The sequence below is a fragment of the Equus quagga genome, chromosome 21 (genome assembly GCF_021613505.1).
Source record: "Equus quagga isolate Etosha38 chromosome 21, UCLA_HA_Equagga_1.0, whole genome shotgun sequence".
NCBI classification, from domain to species: Eukaryota; Metazoa; Chordata; class Mammalia; order Perissodactyla; family Equidae; genus Equus; species Equus quagga.
The window spans coordinates 35,082,304-35,102,323 of record NC_060287.1 but is presented as its reverse complement, the minus strand read 5'-3'; the positions used below and the strand labels follow the sequence as shown (position 1 = coordinate 35,102,323).

The 20,020-nt window shown below is 42.6% G+C and overlaps 1 protein-coding gene across 4 annotated transcripts in view; it reads right to left on the bottom strand.

Moving 5' to 3' along the window:
- LOC124231282 (immunoglobulin superfamily member 5-like) overlaps positions 1-20,020 on the bottom strand; it is a 41,157-nt gene that overhangs the window by 7,915 nt on the left and 13,222 nt on the right. For 2 of the 4 annotated variants that reach the window (XM_046647970.1, XM_046647971.1), the window contains exons 4-7: positions 16,894-17,193; positions 8,618-8,758; positions 3,856-3,880; positions 517-629 (exon numbers count right to left, since the gene is read on the bottom strand). In XM_046647970.1, coding sequence (XP_046503926.1) covers positions 517-629; positions 3,856-3,880; positions 8,618-8,758; positions 16,894-17,193 — 579 coding nt within the window. The remainder of the gene's footprint in view (positions 1-516; positions 630-3,855; positions 3,881-8,617; positions 8,759-16,893; positions 17,194-20,020) is intronic. The other 2 variants (XM_046647972.1, XM_046647973.1) reach the window with 2 other exon arrangements.

Below are 20,020 nucleotides of genomic sequence, written 5' to 3'. Positions count from 1 at the left end.
TCTTCCTAGTGTGAGTGCCTTCAGAGACGCTCGCCCGTGATGACTGCATCCTCTAAAAGCAAGACATTTAGGGGCTACAAAAGGCTGTTCAAAATTGAGCTTAGTCTTTCAACATTCTCCAACACCCTTTAAAGTGGAATAAGAACAGATTTCCTGCTGAGCGTCAGTTTTAATTGAAGTTTGGGGTAAGCTACCCTCAACATACTAAAATGCCTCTTCACACACTTTAAGGTAGAAGCTTTGAAAGAATGAGAAAGCCTGAAAAAAAAAAAAACTCAGAACTTTATTTTTTAAAACTCTTAGATGTCCACCTCACTGTATTTTAAACTTTAGACAATTATGTGGATTTTTACTGTTAATCTACTGCTAGAATATTTCTGGAGTTTCTCCTTCTTCTAAAAATTACCCGAAAAATAATGACCACTCATGGCTAAGTCATCTGCCTTGTGACGCTGCTGTTGGATTGGCCAGCCCCTCTCTGGACACTCTCCTTTCCAGGTCTTTCCACTGCCCCACCTGTCCACTCACTCGTAGTCCTTGGTTCATCAGAACTGTATCCATGGTTTTCATTTCCACTTTTTAACTTTGTCTGAAGAGTTTCTTTGTTTGTCTTTACAGTTGCAGATTTCCTAGAATTAGACAATTTTAAAAGCCAGACGTTAATTGGCCATGGATGCTGGGTTCACATGTTGAACTTACCACAAGGCCAAAGCTCAGTCGCTGGCCTGTGGGGAGTGGAGAGCATCAGGATGGACACTCACAGCTCTGAGCACAGCTGCGTAGACAGCCTGCATGCTCACACACTCCCATTATGGGGAGACAGGCAACTTCATCACGATAGGCCCATGGAACTCAACTCTCAGAAACCAGTGACCAAATAAAGCAGGGTTGGCAAACGATGACCCATAGGCCAAATCCGGCCCACCACTTGTTTTTGTAAATAAAGTTTTATTGGAGCACAGCCACATCTGTCTGCTTCCATATTGTCTATGGCTGCTTTCATGGTACAGCAGCAAAGTTGAGTAGTTGTAACAGATAGCGTTTGGTCCACAAAACCGAAAATATCTACTATCTGGGCTTTTATAGAAAAAGTATGCCCAACCTCTGAAATAAAGCAAAAATTGGTGTAGGGTAAGGAAGTTTGGCATTGAATATCAAAAGATTTAAAAATATTTATTCTTGACCACTAAGATTTTATTATAGGGAAATAATCAAGGATATGTGCAAAGATTTACTTGAAAGAATGTTCATTCATGAGGTATTTATAACAGCAAAAACTGCAAACAATCCAGGCGCCGAACCATAGAGGACTAGTAAAATAAATGATGATACATCTCACCTATAAAAATTATTATAGATGAGAACTCTCATGCACTGCTCGTGGAAGCATACACCTGCTGGTACACCTACTTTGGGAAACTGTGTGGCAGTATCATCTAAAGCTGAACACATACCTCTCCTCTGACCCAGCTTTCACAGTAGATATATACGAAATGGAATACAAGACAGGAAGGAGTGCATGGGTATATGTCACCAAAAGACACCCACAAGAATGCTTAGTGCAGTAATATTCATAATGGCCCCAACCTGAAAACTATCCAAATGCCCACTGAAAGAAAAATGGAAAAATAAATTGCATACATGCCCAGAACATAGTCTTATATAATAATAAACAATCTACATTGACATTCAGCAACGTGGATCAGTCTCACAGCGTGAAGCTCAAGAAGGCAGATGTGAGTGAGTGCACACAATATGACTCCATTTATGTCAAGTTTACATGAATCTGTTCTCTGGGGCTCTGCAGACAGACGTCAGAAAACATGACCTTTGAGGCAGGGGAAGGCAATGATTTGACGGAGGCCTGAGGAGGGTTTGGGGTGCTGGGGGTGTTCCAACTCTGCACATCGGCCGTCGAGGTCCAGATACATATGTTTTGTGAAAACTGTTCAAACTCACCTTCATATCGTGTACTTTTCTGTATTTATGTCACACTTCAATAAGATACTTTATGAAGCAAATGAAATAAAAGTGTTGTGGGCAACTATTTGTTAACAGAAACAACCTTCGGAATAGCGTCAAGAGAGAAGAACAAGCTATAGAACAATGTTTATTATGTTGCAAATTTCACAAAACGCATGTGAGTGTGTATCTATGTGCATCTATGTGAACACATGTGGGTAAGTATACACATACTCAGATGACAATGATTACTTCTGGACAATAGAATTATGGGTGATTTTAAAACCATTTGGTTTACCTATCTTTATTTTTAATCTTTTCTATAATAAACATGCACTGATTCTACAGGGAAAAGTATATATGTTCTTCCAATGCAGAATTCTGTGGGCAGCTGGAGTCAGCACGGTCGGCTCAGTGGGAGGAGAAGCAAGTGGGATACGGGAGTCCCAGTGAGTCACTCCGTCTTTCCTCCCCGGGCCTAAGTGTGAGAGCTGCATGTGGACAAGAGCACAGGCCCTGAGCAGGACTGCCTGGGTCACCTTCTGGCCTGCCCACTCTCTAGACGGACAAGCTGAGCTCCTGATCTAACATCTCTGTGCCCTGCAGTTTCCTCCTCTACAAACCCAAGACATCACGGTGAGGATGAAGTGAGAGAACAACCCTCCCAGGTGCACGACAGCCCCTGGCACACATATTAAGCACTCAGCATATGCCAGCTGTCATTGTTGCTACCATTGTCATGATTATTATTGCTGCCCTTGTTATTATTATTCTCCCCCGTTGCCCTGAGTAGCTGTTGATCACTGTGCTGTGTTTTGAAATCACCTAAGATCCCAGAGAAGGGAAATGCAAGCTGTTACACTGTCGTCAATGCTGAACAGAAGAATGCAGAATGCCATCCTGCCAGTGACAGCAATCAAGAGAGATGCTGGAGTCGTGACCAGGCTCAGCTCTCCTTCCTCTCCTCTGGCCTCCCGTCAGGCCCCCGAGGAGATGCATTTTCAGATTCCTGCTCTGTGGTGTCCTCAGGGAGAGCACGGCCACCACTCTCAAAACCAAGTTATCACCAGGGAGTGCCCGACCAGGTCGGAGGAAGAAAGGACCGTATCCGTCATGCGATGATTACACACGTCTTCATTCACCACATGTAGCCGAAAGATATTTTAAAAGCCCAGCATTTCAAAAATTAAAAGTATCAAATAAAATACTGAAAACCCCATGTGGTTTTGTTATACACCCCCAACAAAACCACTGCTGTCTAAAAACCCCTGCTCTTAGAGCACTCATGATTATGGAAACATTGCAGACGTTTAAACTGGTTATGGTATTATTGTAAGTCCCTGACAGAGTTACCTTAAAAGTGCTTGCAGCTACTTCTGGACAGCTGTGGGGATGGCAGGAATTTTTCTGTCCCCTCCCCCATCAGTGGTACAAGCAGTGAAAACTACTAATTTGTCCGCCTGGTCATTTCATGTGCCTCAAGCCATCCAGCTCTCCTCACTGTCCACCGCCACCCCAGAAATTCCAGCAGGACCTCTGCCTGGTTCTTTCACGTCCTTGAAAATGTGCTCAAGTCCCTAGCCTTGACTCAAAGCAGGAGGGCCAACAGTCATGGCGCAGAGTGTCCTCTTGTGGAAAGAGATGCAAATGCCAGACACCAAGTAGAAAATCCATTTTCTTAAGTGAGTGGTTGGCAGTAATAGCCCACCTACTCCGTTCCACAATTAATGCTGTCCTGTGAGTCTGTGACTGGCATACGTGTTTTTCACAGTGATCCACTTGCAGTACCTAATTCTGAGTAACGGAATCCTAAAGTCCCACAGGTTGGGAGCGGGGAGGGAGTTTGTTTATTTATTTTTGTTTTCAGAAAAATTGATGTGATTTCAAGCTTACCTTACTTCACTGTGATAACTAGATCCTGCAAAAAAAAAAAAAAAAACACATTAGCAAAATCAAGATAGTTATTCTGAAAGCAAAAATCTCATAGATTATTATAGACCCCCTGATTTTAATACTGACATTACTGAATATTTGTGATCCACTGAGTATTATGAAGTTCCCCAACATGCAGTTATCAAATGACTTTCAAGCATAAGGAAAGTAGGATCCACTATCAACTATCATAGATATAAATAAGCCCTAGGTACCTGAAATATGGTAGGCCCCTAATAAGCACTTACTAGCATTGCATTTGATTAGCTAAATTATAAATACTCCATTCACCACCAAGAGGTGCTCTGCATCCCCAGTCTTCGCTGACATTCACTCACTACTTACCCTGCGACAGCACCCAGCCAGCACTGTGCAGTATTATTTCATTTAATCATTACAACAACCCAAGAGGTAAGCATTACACTAGTGTTGCTATATTTTTAACAGACTAGACATTGTTACACAAGCAGAACCATATTTTTAACAGATAAAGAATTCTACTGCTGACGCACTATGGTTCTTTAATTCTAAGATACATTTTCAATCACTATGTATCAATGGTACCAATCTATACAGTTGCGTCCACCCCCAAAAGCTGTCATTAAATTGCTAACGTTTTTACTCAATGGATTCTTGGACTAGAGGAAATGTGGAATTTGAAAATAGGGACTAACAGAGCCACACACCAGTCCCCCACCATGCGTCTCAGAAGTCAGTGTTCTTTGTAACTTTGCCTTCCTGTTGGGTCGTCTATTCATAAAGCTTTATTGGAATCCAAAAAATATCCATTTTCCTTATTTTTTAGATGATGTTATCACTTATTTTCAGTTGTAATAACATCTGCTGACTCACACTCCAGAGGGAACCTTGGGCAATCTTATTTGAATTGAAGGAGAGATATTGTCTGGTCCCCTTCTGATGAGAGGGAGATGTCGCTAGTATTCCCATAAGGGCCAGGCTGCAGGAGACGGCCTCTGGGTCCCTCTGCTGCAGAAGCTGTGATCGCAACTCCTCCAGGCCCCGCTGAGTGGGGTCCTCAGACGCCCTTAGTCAATCCCCAGTTAACCAGTTGGAGCACCGAGAATTCTCCAGGCACCAGCAAAGCAGAATGCCAGAAAATGCTTTTAAAAAAACTTAACGTTTAATATTTTTAAGCATGGAAATAATTATCATGGGGAAATCAAAGATTTCACTGCATCCCTTTTTTTTTCATTGATTTTTTTTATTGTCACATTGGTTTATGACATTATACAAATTTTAGGTGTGCAGCATTATATTTCAACTTCTGTATAGAAGCATCGTGTTCACCACCAAAAGGCTAGTCACCACCCATCGCCTTACCCATGTGCCCCTTTATCCCTTTCACCCTCCCCCACACTTTCCCCTCTGGTACCCACCAATCTGTTCTCCGTCTCTATGTGTTTGTTTGCTGTTGTTGTTGTTTTTATCATACACTTATGAATGAAATCATACAGTATTTGACTTTCTCCATCTGACTTATTTCCCTTAGCATAATACCTTCAAGGTCCAACCATGTAGCTGCAAATGGCAAGATTTCATCTTTTTTTATAGCTCAGTAGTATTACATTGTGTATATATACCACATCTTCTTTATCCATTCATGCATTGATGGGCACTTAGGTTGTTTCCAAGTCTTAGCTATTGTGAATAAAGCTGCATTTATCTTTATGCATCTTTATGCATTCATATTTTCATGTTCTTTGGATAAATCACCAGAAGTAGAATAGCTGGATCATATGGTATTTCCCATCTTTAACTTTTTTGAAGACTCTCCCTGCTGTTTTCCGTAGTGGCTGCACCAGTTTGCACTCCCACCAGCAGTGGATGAGAGTTTCCTTTTCTGCGCATCCTCTCCAACATTCGTTATTTCTTGTCTCATTAGTTATAGCCATTCTGATGGGTGTGAGGTGATATCTCCTTGTAGTTTTGATTTGCATTTCCCTGATAATTAGTGATGTTGAACATCTTTTCATGTGCCTGTTGGCCATCTGTATATGTTCTTTGGAAAAATGTCTGTCCAGATCCTTTGCCCATTTTTTAATTGGGTTGCTTGTTTCTTTATTGTTGAGTTGTATAGAGTCCTTTACATCTTTTGAATATTAAGCCCTTACCTGATATGTGGTTTGCAAATACCTTCTGCCTATTGTTAGGTTGTCCTTTCATTCAGTTGGTGGTTTCCTTTGCTGTACAGACCTTTTAGTTTGATGTAGTCTCATTTGTTTATTTTTCCCTTTGTTTCCCTTGCCTGTGAGACATGATATTGAAAAAGATGCTGCTAAGACCGATGTCAAAGAGTGTACTGCCTCTGTTCTCTTGTAGAAGTTTTACGATTTCAGGTCTTACATTCAAGTCCGTAATCCATTTTGAGTTAATTTTCGCATGTGGTGTAAGACAATGGCCCACTTTCATTCTTTTGCATGTGGCTGTCCAGTATTCCCAACACCATTTTTTGAAAGAGACTTTTCATTTTCCATCGTGTGTTCTGGCTCCCTTGTCGAATATTAGCTGTCCATAGATGTGTGGGTTCATTTCTGGGCTCTCGATTCTGTTCCATTGATCTGTGTGTCTGTTTTTGTGCCAGTACCATGCTGTTTTGGTTACTATAGCTTTGTTGTATATCTTGAAATCAGGGAGTGTGATACCTCCAGCTTTGTTCTTTTTTCTCAGGAATCCTTTGGCTATTTGGAGTCTTTTGTTGTTCCATATAAATTTTAGGATTCCTTGTTCTATTTCCATGAAAAATATCATTAGGACTCGGATCCTTTACATTTATGGCAAGGTGAAGTGCCCATTGTGAATTACACCTGGTGGAGACTGGTGTCAGTGGGTTGTCACAGGCCCTGTTCAAAGCACTTACCTGGACCTGTTACAAACCAGGAGAACAAAAATAACTTGCTCTCATGTGAGATTTTCATCTCAAAGTTAAATAAAGGATAAAACCTAGAATGGATCACAGAACTATTTCATACATTAATTTATTTAATTCTCACAACCAATCTACAGGGTAGGACTTATTCCCATTTTGTAAATGAGGAAGCTAAGAATCAGAGAATCACCCTTCTGCACATCCTACATGGGCCACCAATGTCACAAACCTCACTAGGCTGTTGTGGAACAGAGAAAACCCTAAGAGAAGCAGAAATCCGAATAACCAGAATGTTCTCCAGCTATGCCACAATAGCTAACGTTGAAAATAATCATCTGAAGACACTGAACAATCCTGGTCACTTCTGAATTAAAATTTAAGTTATCCAATAATTTTCACTTAAAATTTGGTGTATTTTATTTGAGTAATCCATCTGTGCCATATAGAGTAACTCCCAGGCAAAAACAAATTCCCATCAAATCTGAGTCAATAGGCGTTTGCTACTTTTCATTTTATGTTTCCCAGGGAATAAAGTTATATCACAGAATTAATTCCCCAATCACAAAACAAATCTATGCAGGAGTTAAGGCTAGACCATTAGCCTGGTTAAGGTTAGACCATACACTTTACATGGGATATCTCGCTAAGACAGACATATTCCATGTAAAAGAGTTAGTTAACACAGCGCTTGGCACACACACAAAAAGTTCTCATCCAATGGCAGTTAGTGTAACAAAATTAAAAATGTAGGCAGGCCCCGTGGCCAAGTGGTTAAGTTCGCACACTACACTTCAGTGGCCCAGAGTTCGGATCCCGGGCTCGGACATGGCACCGCTCATTAGGCCATGTTGAGGTGGCATCCCACATGCCACAACCAGAAGGACCCACAACTAAATGAAAATATACAACTATGTACTGGGGGGATTTGGGGAGAAAAAAGCAGGAAAAAAAAAAGAAGAAGATTGGCAACAGTTGTTAGCTCAGGTGCCAATCTTTTAAAAAAATAATTAAAAATATAATTAAACTGGCATGCCTCCTAACATCAAACCTCTCATTTTAAGAAAAATGATTTAACTGTAGAAGATATTCAAATTGGAGTCGGTGAAGCTTTTATGAGAGAAGGAAAGATAATGTTGGACACACATACCCCACACTTGGAAAGCAGTGAGCTGTCCCCATGACAAAGATCCTTTTATTTCTGAAGTCACACACTGCCGAACTCTACAAGAAGCCCACCCGCATGTGGGTGAGCCCACCCCCACGTTGAGCCCGACCACAAACAAAGCCACTGCGTTCATATATCTTGGAGGACCTCAGAAGACCTCGTTCAGAAGAAATGCGTAATTATTTTTATTAATTTTATTTGTACTATTTTGATTAATAAAAGATTATATATTTCTCTCTACCACATCAACATTCACCCACCAAAGGTGATTTGGAATTATACAAAACAGCAAATGATCTTTTAATGTGCTCAGATAGGTAGGTATGATTCTAGAAAAAACACAGCATCTAAATAACAGATTACAGTAACCTTATTATCTTTGCAAATAAGCGCAAAAATCAAATAGTCAGTGTCTTTTGTAAGAGAGGTGCTGCCTCAAAACTTTCTCAAAAGTGTGAAGATCTGTCTTCCTGGAGGGGTTGCACCAGGCCCCGAACGAGTGACTTCCTTCCTTGAGAAAATCCCTCCCCTCTCTATGAACTTCACACATTTCCTTTCGAGGATGCTGAAAGTCAATGTATCTTTCCAAAGAGCTAATGAGCTAATGAATTTCAACCGCTTGTACCAAAAGTTCGAAAATACATACAAATCTATACAAACAAAAAAATTACCTTTTTTCTCTCTCCCGGGGACACGACAGCAGCAGAATATTATAATCAGAACAATTATCAGGATCAAAAGCAATGAAAATGAGACTGCGAGTAGAGCTATGGCCCAGGTAGGCAAGGATGCACCTGGTTTATCAAGACTGCCTATAAGGTTGAAAGGAGAAAAAAAAGATATTTTAGTGATGTTTGCCGCTGTCTAGGGGACGTAATCACTGATTCTCCCACACAAGAATTAGATCAGGTCTTCCAGACAACAACAAATGATCACATAGAGATAGAGATTGGATTGGTGGTTACCAGAGGGGAAGCGGGAAGGGAGGAGGGTGAGAAGGGTGATGAGGCTCATGTGTGTGGTGATGGATTATAATTAGTCTTTGGGTGGTGAACATGATGTAATCTACACAGGAACTGAAATAGAATGATGTACATCTGAAATTTATACAATGTTATAAACCAACGTGACTGCTATTTAAAAAAAAAAAAATTTAATTCTTATGTTTTCTATTATTATTATAACTATTCAGCCTGCTATAGCCAGGTGTCCTAGGCCAATTTCTCTTTGTGTTTAAATACTCAACACTCTACAGTATCATCCACAATATTTATTGCTGTCAATAAATACCTGCTTAGTAACACAATCCAAGATCTAGTTGGTTAATGTCGCTAACATTCCTGAGAGGCGGATAAGGCTGGGGTGGGCAACGACTCCCTGAGATTGGGGTATTGATCACCATGTTCCACACCCTTTATTTAGTCAAGAAATGCTTATTGAGCAGCTACTGCTGGACAAGACCGGAAGAATGCCATCTGGCTCTCACTTCCGTATCCCCATCCATTGAGAGTCCAGAGCCCAAAGGAAACGAGGACAAATTGAGGAAGAGCCACTCCCAAAGGAACTTAGCGAAAGGCCTCACTCCAGTGCCATCCATGCCCCACCCACAGAATTCCTTTCTCATCTAGTAATTGCTCTCTCCGTGGCCCTTCGGAGGCCGCCTTCACTAGTTTCTACTTTGCCCTCTTGTTTGATCCAGTAGTCACGGAGTCAGGAGACAGAAAGATTAAGGTGAGGCAGGGCCAGCAGGAAATGAAGGCGAGGTAGAAAGAGAAGGAGACAGAGAAAAAGCCATTTTGATTTTTTTTACAGCCACGCCTTAGCCAGAGCTGTCGGATAGACTTCATGTGGTTATCTAAATTCAAATTTAAATTAATTAACATTATAGACACTTAAATACTCAGCACCTCAGTCACACTGGCCACATTTCAAGGGTGTAGTTGCCGCAGACTAGAACGGTGCCTTCACCACGGAAAGTCCTGTCGGACAGCACGGCCTGGCCGTGGGTTTGTGGGAACTGCATGGATGTTCCGAAGAGCCCTTATGGGCATTTCACTCCCCGCTACTGAACCACGTCAAAGTCAAACCACGTTTAAGTTGATCTGTCTGAGTGTGAATTGCTAGTCAATAAAGTCCGTCACTCCTCCCTGAGTGCTCGGTACTATCTCAGTGTAAATGCATGCTATTTTGTTAAATTCTAGTCGTTCGAAAATAAAACAACAGACTTCCTATGAAGAAGATAAGATTTGCTTTGAAATCAATGGCCTTCCAGCACTTCAGAACCACAGGTTTGTAGCGGAAAAACAGCTCTTAGGGGTTCTTCCTTAAGAGTTTTCCTTGAAATCATAGTTTGCTATTCCTGCGTCAAAGTCAAGTGCTGGGAATAAGCTGTAGTCAGAGATGGTTAGAGATGGTCACTAATGCTCTGTGTCTACAGTCGTCAACCACCGGGGTGCTGACTCATGGAAAAGCAAGGATCTGATTGCAGAGCAATCCACAGACATCTCAAGAAGTTTGCTTTGAAGAATTACATAATATAAAAAGATATTTGTCTTCTGCCCTTTGTGCAAAGCTTCTCCGCATTACCTGTGATGGTTTTTAAAGTTTCCTTCTTTTTTTAACGTCTCACATTCATTGCCATCTTTTTCTTTTTTTTTTAAGATTGGCACCTAAGCTAACATCTGTTGTCAATCTTCTTTTTTCTTTTTCTTCTTCTTCTCCTCAAAGCTCCACAGTACATAGTTGCATATTCTAGGTGTGAGTGCCTCTGGTTGCGCTATGTGGGACGCTACCTCAGCGTGGCCTGATGAGTGGTGCCAGGTCCACACCCAGGATTGGAACCAGCAAAACCCTGGGCTGCCAAAGCGGAGTGCATGAATTTAACCACTCGGCCACGGGGCCGGCCCTCATTGCCATCTTAAATGTCCATGAAATTGACTATTGTGGCTTCCATTTCTTCTTACATATCTGCTACTATCTAAACTAGACTTTGTCCCCTCAAGGTCAAGGACTGTGTCTTATTCTACCTATGCCACAAGCACCTGGCACATACTGGGCACCTTGAATGAATGGACGGATGGATGAATAGGTCGATGGATGGATGGATGGATGGATGGATGGATGGATGGATGGATCTCCGGATTACCCACCATTTTTCTGAGATGAGCTGGGACAGATAGAGAGAAGAAAAGAGTTCCCCAAAAAATGTAGGGGGGACAGGCTTATACCCTTCCTATGCCACCTTTCCCCAGCCCCAGAATTGGGCCTTTAAAACAGTCCCTTCACATCCAGAGAGTAATACGGCTTATCCCTTTGTTCCACAGACAGCAGGATCCCAAGCGCCACCTGGAAAGCTTTCTGCACACGCAGATCCAGAGCCCACCTCCAGTGGAGCTGAGTCGGGCATCTGGAATGGCACCCAGGTAATTGTGATGCAGGTGGGTGGTGACCCACACTTTGAGAATCCCTGGTGTGCAGGCAAAATGCTAACACTGCCCAAGCAAACTGCCACCTTACAGGATGCTCCCATACTCTCCCTCTCACAGATGTGATAATAAGATTATGAAGTCCAGACTGCATTTATGATACTCACAATCTGGAGTTCAAAATCAGACCACCGTACAGAAGCTTCGTGACTGACAAAAAGCTTTGGGCTTCGCATCAATGGAACCAGTGAAATCTCACGGCCACCACTGACTTGGGCTCCCTTTGGCCTCTGGCTCGCTCATCCATAACAATTCTTGCCCCACCAGGCTGTTCAGAGACTCGAGAGATGCACGTGAACGAGCTGAGAACACCGTAAGGTACAAAGCACACATTCGAGATTGCCGCAGCCATCCTAAATTCAGTCTGACGAGGTCTTTTACAAACCGAAGTTTGCAAATGTTAGAGGTTTTCATAATAAAAGAGCCAGCTGGGGTGAAACACTAAAGTCTGGCTCAGGACTCAAGAGATAGGCCTGGAATTCTTACTGGCATAAGTCAACATACTTGTTGACTTCCCAAACACTCGCTCTCAGGGCGTTTTCCTGCCCGCTGGAGGAAATCATAAGCATGCCAAGTTCTGTCAACCGAGTCCTGACATACAACCCTTTCCTCTGACCCAGCACAGAGACACCTGCTTATCCTCAGGGCAGACCTGTTTAAAGGAAGGGAGGGGCCACCTTGCTGGGGTTGCAGCCGAATCAAGGACGACCTCACTCACTCTCATGTCCATAATTCAACCACCAAGGCAAACAAAGTGATGCCAGCACTCACCTCAAAGCCCCAAACTCTCACCGAACGGCAACTGACATCAGGAACCACACAGCTCATTCTTTCACTTCCTCTTTGCTGGGACCGCACCCCACTGGGGGTCAAATCTCCCACAGAGTTTCACATCTAGGAGAGGCTTGCTCTCCCTCTCCTCTGGTGGAGCCCAGAGAAAAGTGTGGGCTAGGTGCCATAAGGAGGTACGATTGGTACTGGAGCCACACGGAAGAAACTGTCTTATTTTCATAAAAATTTTTGATTTGTCATCTATTACATATATACATATACATATATGCAGATACATCTTGGGTATTTTGTTTAGTATGAGGCTAATTTTTTAAACGAGTCCATTTATAGTGGAGTGAAAGAAAAATAAATGATACTCATAGATTGATAAATCAAAAGTCAATAGTGGACAGAAAACACAGAACCTTGGAATTAGCTCACCCATAATCCGACCCCTTCCTCGTACAGAAAAGACACTCGAGACGAAGAGACTCAGTAAATTGGACAAGGACACTCAGAAAAGAAAAACCTCGGCACTCTGACTTGTGTCTTTCCATCCTGCCATGTTGCATCTTCCATTTGGAATAATCCTTCCAGGGAAGATACAGCCCAGGCCGTAGAGGAACGGGGAGTCTAGGCGGATGCTGGTCCCTGACTCGTGCCGTGGTGGAGGGTGTGGCATGATGGTTCGAGGCGAATGGCAGATGCTGGAGGGGACGTGTACACCATACCTGAGCAACCCACAGCCAGTGACTAAGGAAGATTACCTCCAAGCTCAAGTCTGCTTGCCCTCCTCCCTACGTTCCTGCACACAACTGCGTGCACGTTAGGGCTGCGTTACCGAATTTACTGTATAACTGTAATCTCAGCTTCGAGAATGTCCTTTTCCCATCTGTGAAGAAAACGAAAATAGTGTTCCCCAGATGCTCTCACAGAAATGCTCAGAGTTTTTAACAGGCAACTAGAATTTCTAAAAACCAACTGGATTAATACAAAATGTCACCACCGGCACGTGCAAGCAGGCCCCGGTGCTGATGAGAAGGGAAACAGGAGATCTCTGAATCAATGTGATAAATGATAACAATCACTCACTCTCCTGTCCTGTGGGCTCTGGGGCAGGGACTGTCCTAAGTGATTCTATGTTTTAACCTGCTTCTTTCTCACACCAACAACAACCCTAGAAGGTAGGTATTATTATTATCTCAGTTTTACAGATGAGAAAACTGAGGCACAGAGAGGTTAAGTAACTTGCCCACAGTCACACAGTGAGTAAGTGGGCAAGCTGAGCCCAGGCTGTCTGATACCCAATTCTGTGTGGATAGTAGCACCTGATGCGGCTGGGCCAAAAGGCACGGCCTTTGAGATTTTCCAGATCAGCAACCTCCAATCCTGGCTGCCCAGTAGAGTAATTTGGAAGTTTTTTTAAAGTGTCAGTTCCCAGGCTCCAGTTAAACCAGAACCTCTGGGGTGGGGCTCGAGCATCAGCAGATGCACTAACGTCTCCGAGAGGCAGCCAGGAAAGAAAACTTCTGTCCTGCTCTTCTCCCCTCTTTTTACAGGTGAGAAAATGGAGCCTCAAAGGGTAGTGACTTGCCCAAGTCGCACAGCTGGTGCCAGAGCTACGACCCAGGACCGTCCCTCCCGCCACTCTTGTCTGCCCTCGAAAATGCCACTTCTCACCAAACTGGATTCTAACCAGGAATCGCTCCCTTCTACAAGGTGCTCTGATTTCCTAAAAGTCCTGCTTCGTTTGAACATTCCACAGCCCGTACACTTAAGCAAGTACACGGAGAACAATCCAGATGGGCAGACGGAAGGTGGAGGGTGGTTGTCTCAAAGTGGGCATGAGAGGGGCTTTCCTGCTGGTGGTATGCATGTCTGCAATGCCTGAACTTTGTATGACTTCTGGAATCAAGAAAACTGATCTTTCAGAAAACTTTAGCATTAGCCCTTTCAATATGCTTTTCCTTCAAGAATCCATAAGTGCGTCCATACAACTTCTTGGCTTAAACCAATTAGGCTTCCTAAATGCCATTGCTCTTCCTCTTTCATTGATTTACAGGGGTTATTCCAGAAATGAAGACAGATTCCTTGCACATCTAGAAAATGGGTGTGGGGGTTGGTGTTTATTGCTTCCTGAAGACGCCCGAACAGGCACCGCCTCGTTCACCCCGGGCTCTCCGTCACCTGGCGGTGCGCCTTGAAGGCTCGCCGTCGCCAGCTGTGCCAGCCGAGGCTGGAACGAGGTCCTCAGCTACTCAAACTTGCATAGAACACACAACATGCAGCCAGCCGCCAGCTGCTCTGGATCTTGATGAATAATTTAGAAACAAATTACCCTTTTCCAAATGAGTCCAATACAGCAAGACTCATGGCAACACACCCACTGTGCTTTCCTCTGAGGCTGCTGGGACTCCAGCTGCCATAATTAAGGCCGCTCACTTCACTGGTCCTAGACTAAGAAGAACTCAGCTGAATTAAATCTGATCAAGGGCAATTAAGGGCCCCTTGCCCTTCCCCTACAAAAGAAAAACTTTGCAGACAAGCTAATCTCTAAACTCCATTTCTGTGGGGCGTCATCGATCAGACGAGAGCTCTTTGCTGCATGATTAGCTTGTTAAGATGTGTGGTTTAAACAAGCAGTCTCATTCCATTTGGTGCTAATGGAACTTTTTTTTTAATCTTCCCTTTCAAAGCCTGGACCATGTTTTATCATATTTAAACAGCTTAAAAGCAAGCGAGGCTGGCTCCTTGGCGAAACGGCTGAATCCAGCCTGGGACAGAGGAAGTGTAAAGTGAGTCTGGGACATTTTACTGGACCAAGTGCCCAAAAACTAATAGGGACACGTCAAAAGGACACCAGAGCCAGCTGGAAGGGATTCCCACTGGCCACACATCTGGAGAAATATGAGCATAAAAATGAGTAATGACAGGAGAAAATTATAATGTATTGAATAAAACGAGTCCATGCTAAAACTATTAAAAAAAGAAAGAACGAAAAGGAAGGAGAGGGAAGTCTCTTTTTTACAGAAGAATGCCAACTAATAAATACAGAAAAATCAGGGAACCAGAAAGTCACTCTTTCACAACCACTGTAGAAATGATCGATTCAGGCAATGACTAATGACAGAATACAAAAGTTATTAAGTAAAAGACTGTCAAGAAACAAGATATTCAGACAGTCTGTGTAGATTCTGTGTTAATTATAGTTATGATGAGGTCATACTGGATCTGGTGAGCCCCTGACCCAACATGACTAGTGTCCTTTTAAAAAAGGGAAATTTGGACACACACACACACAGGGAGAGCACCACATGAAGACAGAGGCAAAGATCGGGGTGAAGCATCTACAAGCTAAAGATTGCCAGCAATCACCAAAAGCCAGGAGAGGGGCCCCCAGGAGACTCTCCCTCAGGACCCTCAGAAGGAATTTCTCCTGCTGACACCTTGACCTCAGACTTCCAGCCTCCAGAACAGAGAGAGGATACCTTTCCGTGGGTTAAGTCCCTCAGTCTGGGGTGCTTTGTTACAGCAGCCCCAAGGTACTCATACACCACCCAAGTGACTGCTCACAGCGGAGGGCGGAGTTGATGGGTGAGCAGATTCCGGAGACACACTGCCAGGGCCACCTCCCACCATCTACTAGCTCTACAGACATGGGCAAATTCCAAGCCACACTGTGTCCCTGTCACCTTGCCTTTACAACAGGAACAATAGCAGCATCCACTCACAGGGCTGTAGTGCAGGGTAACTTAGTGAACAGTTGAGAAGCACTTCAAACAGTGTCTTTACATGGTAACTGCTCTCTAGCACTGTTCTCTTATTATTATTATTATTGTCATCTTGCTTTGGATGTAGCTTTGTTCCAAACTTGGAACAATCTCATGTAATGGTGTTTTCATAGTGGGAAAAGCTTTAGATGTCCCCTCTGCCCCTTCCAGCCGTATGACCTGGAATACAGCCCAGCACTTCTCCAGGCCTCTCTTTCTTTCCTCTTTTGTAGAATGAAGGACTCAAAGTCAAGCTCCAGCCCCTTTTCCCGCCACCGTTTTCTAGTTGGCCCAGGCTGACTCAAGTTCAAGCAGGCTCTCGGGCCTTGGGAAGGTGTGTGGTTAGAGTTGCTGGCATACCGATGACTCTATAGCAGACGTATCTCTTGGGGAATCTAAACTTTAAACTTATGTCATTTAGTTGAGTTAAAAATAGACATCTAGACTTGGTACTTTCACACACTGTGGGTTTGCTGGGTAAGAAATGAAACATCGTAATTCCACTGAGATTGGAAGGAACCGGAGAGGACCTACACGCCCTCCTCAAATATTAGAAGAGTTCGCCTCGTATTGGCCTAGCGGACGGGGTCAAACGAGAACAATGGGTAAAGCTAGAGAAAAATGTGGAATTCGAGTATTTATCTCTGAACTTCTTGCTGTTCCTGATAATCATCAATATTCTTAACAGTTTTCATCTGAAGTAGAAAAGAGAGAAGCTCTTGAAGATGGAATTTTAAAAGCAAGTGAAATTACAAGGTCATTAAGCCAACCCTAGGAGTAATTTGTCTCCATTACCATCCCTCCCCGAAATCAAGGTCATCGTACGATTTTCCTAGGTGTTGTTGATTAAGTAGCATGACATATAAAATAGAAGTGCGAAATAATAATTCACATTCTATAAAGCAAGAGGTCTTCACTTACCCACGGGAGGCTGAACCACGGTAAGATTTACAGTTACAGACTTGTGGACCTGCAGTGCCTCCACGGTAGCCACACAAGTCAGAGTGCCGTTGCCCTGTGGCGTGAGAGCCAGGATGCTCACTGTGCTCTGAGGCTCATCAGGCTCCCGAACAGAATAGTAGCTTGAATGGTTCACCGGAACACCAATCTCCCAGGAAATATCTGGGAGTGGGGTCCACCCCGATGCACGGCAGGTCACATTACAAGGTTCATCCTCAATGACTGTGAGAACACCACTGGAGATGAACAGTTCCCCCATAACTAGAGAAGAGAAGAGAAATGTTCGAAGGAATGACCATGCCTCTCAGTTCCAGGTTTTCATTAGTTTTTCTTTCAAATTGCTTTTCATGGGAGCTGTCTTCCCAAGCCCAAATTGGCTGTGTCTGTATCGAAAACCTTAACTCAAGGTTTATCTGTGTCTCTCCTTACACCTGCCAGGTTCACAGGAGAAGGTGAGGTCGCTCACCAGAAAACATATAACCCCAGAGAAAATGAATAAATAAAAATCAGGATCCAGGGAAAGAGAGGGCAGATGCCTTCCATAGTGGGCTATGCAATCATTGAAGAGGTGTTGCAAAGTTGTACTGGGCTGTCCTGGGAGCCAAAGCAAAAAGGGAAACACCTTTACATTTTTTTCACTGGAAGGAGAACACATCTCATAGTCTCATGGGAAGTAAGTCTATCCTGGCCTTTGGTCTTTCAGATTCATTTAATTTATTTTTGGGGTCACATATTTTTAAACATAACGTCCTATGATATTGCCTTAAAATATTTTTCTAGGTACAAATTAAATCTAATCTAATAGAATTATAGAAATAATGACCCTAAATCATGTACCAGAATATTTTACTCAGATAAAGTATTTTAAAGTTTTTATGAAGGACCCACTTGCGTATGCCACTGTTCACACTGTAAAGAGTCCATCTGAAAATAGCACTTGTGTTGCTGATATTACTAAAAAACCTGAGGGTTGGCCCTGGTAAAGACACAGCCTTAGTGAAATCTATACACCTTGAAACGTTCAAAGGAAAATATCCTAAACCCCCTGCTGCATGATATAATGGAAAGAACACTGGAATAAGAATCAAAAATCCATTCTCAATCCGGGCTTTCCCAAAACGCTAGGGTCACCTCGGGCAAGTCACTGAAATTGTCAGGATCTCTGTTTTCTGCCTGTCAAATGAGAGGATTTGACCAGGTCAGTGGTTTTCAAACATTTTGGTTTTGGTAATTTTTGTATTCTTAAAAATCATTGAGGACTCCAAAGACCCTTTGTTTTTGGGGAGTCCATCTACCAATATTTACCATCTTTGAAATTTGAATTAAATATTTGTTTATTTTTAAATAATAATTGATCATTAATTATTTAATAATAATAAAATTCATAATAATTAAATAAATAAATAGTTATTTTTAAAATAACAGTATTAACCAATTACATGTTAATATGGATTAATGTATTTTTATTAAAAATACTTTTTTTTTTTGCAAGGAAATATTGGCCCTGAACTAACATCTGTTACTAATCGTCCTCTTTGCTTTTTTTCCCCCAAAGCCCCACTGCATGGTTGTATATCCTAGCTGTAAGTCGTTCTAGTTCTTCCAACTGAGCCACTGCCACAGCATAGCAACTGACAGACAGGTGGTGCAGTTCCAAGACCTGGAAACGAACTTGGGCTGCTGAAGCTGCGAGCGCCAAACTTTAACCACTAGGCCATCTGGGCTGGCTCAAAATACCTATATTTTTAAACCAACATAAATTCATAAGAAGAACAACATAGTTTTATATTTATGCAAATCTCTTTAATGTCTAGCTGGATTCTCATATGTGCTCCTGCATTGGACCTCTTGCAATATATTGCTTTGTCTGGAGTTTATAAAGAAAATCTGACTTCGCTGAAAATATATTTGGAGCAGTGAGGAGGCTTTTCAGATAATCACGGATACTCTTTGATACCACGCTAAAACTGGACAAGCGGTGGTTTCTTAAATGTTAGTTGCACTGTGGAATCTGAAACTAGATAAGGAACTTTCATTCTCTGTTACATTAAAATCCTTTACCCTTGGTGATTTTGTATCACTATACATCAGTCAGTTGGAAAATGCTGATCCACTGAGTTATGCAGACCTTTCCAATGGATAGTGGGAAACTCCCTGTACACGTGAGAGAAGGAGAGTGGGAAAGGCAAGTGACACCTTGGTATTATTTTGAAAATCATCATGACCTCACAGACCACCCTCAAAGAGTCTGGGGAACACCTGGAAGTTCCCAAACTAGATGGAACTGGATCGGCTCTGAAAGCTCTTCCAACTCTGAAATGTTAAATTTTCAACTATTCCTTTCCCGAATAGTCTCTTAGGGTAAGTAAAGCACCTTTGCTAATTCAAAGACTTCTGTAAACGCACTAGTAACAGAGGAATGGATTTGTCCCTTAAGACAAAAGAGTTCTGTGCTTGCTCTTTTTTGTTCACTCATTGTTTCATTGATGGAGAGGTTTAAGATGACAGAAATGGGAGGATGGTATTGCCTCAGTTAACAACAGGAGATCTTGAACTCAAGTCTTAGTGGCCCTCAAAACACAAGAGATCAAGAGTTTAGTGTGTGATTGTTTGGTGGATTGGTCAATAAACAGACAAATGCAGCAATCTGAAGCATTTCCTTTTTCTGTGTGTATTTGCAATTCAACTTTTCCTGTTGGCTTTCACAAAAGTTATCTGGTAGCATGACAGACTTTATACAAGGGTGATGGCTAGGACGTTCACATGGATTTTGGAGGACTCAGTATGGAGTTATGTAAGCTCTCTTTATTTTTCTTGTTAACACATGAAAAGGAAAAGAAAAACAATCTTTGGATAATTCACTTTCAAAATAAATTGGATGCTTCTTCCTTTTTCAGGATTCTTTTCCCTTGAAAGAGACTCTGTGGCTCAGAGGACATTTGTTCCTCTAAGAACAAAGTGCCATTGAGACCGATGGAACCAGGGTAAATGTTCGGGTTCCATCCCTGCTCTGTGGGTTCCTTCCGCGTGAACTTGGAGAAGACTTTAACTTTCCTAGATGCCTCTTCTTCCATCTGCATTAAAACCA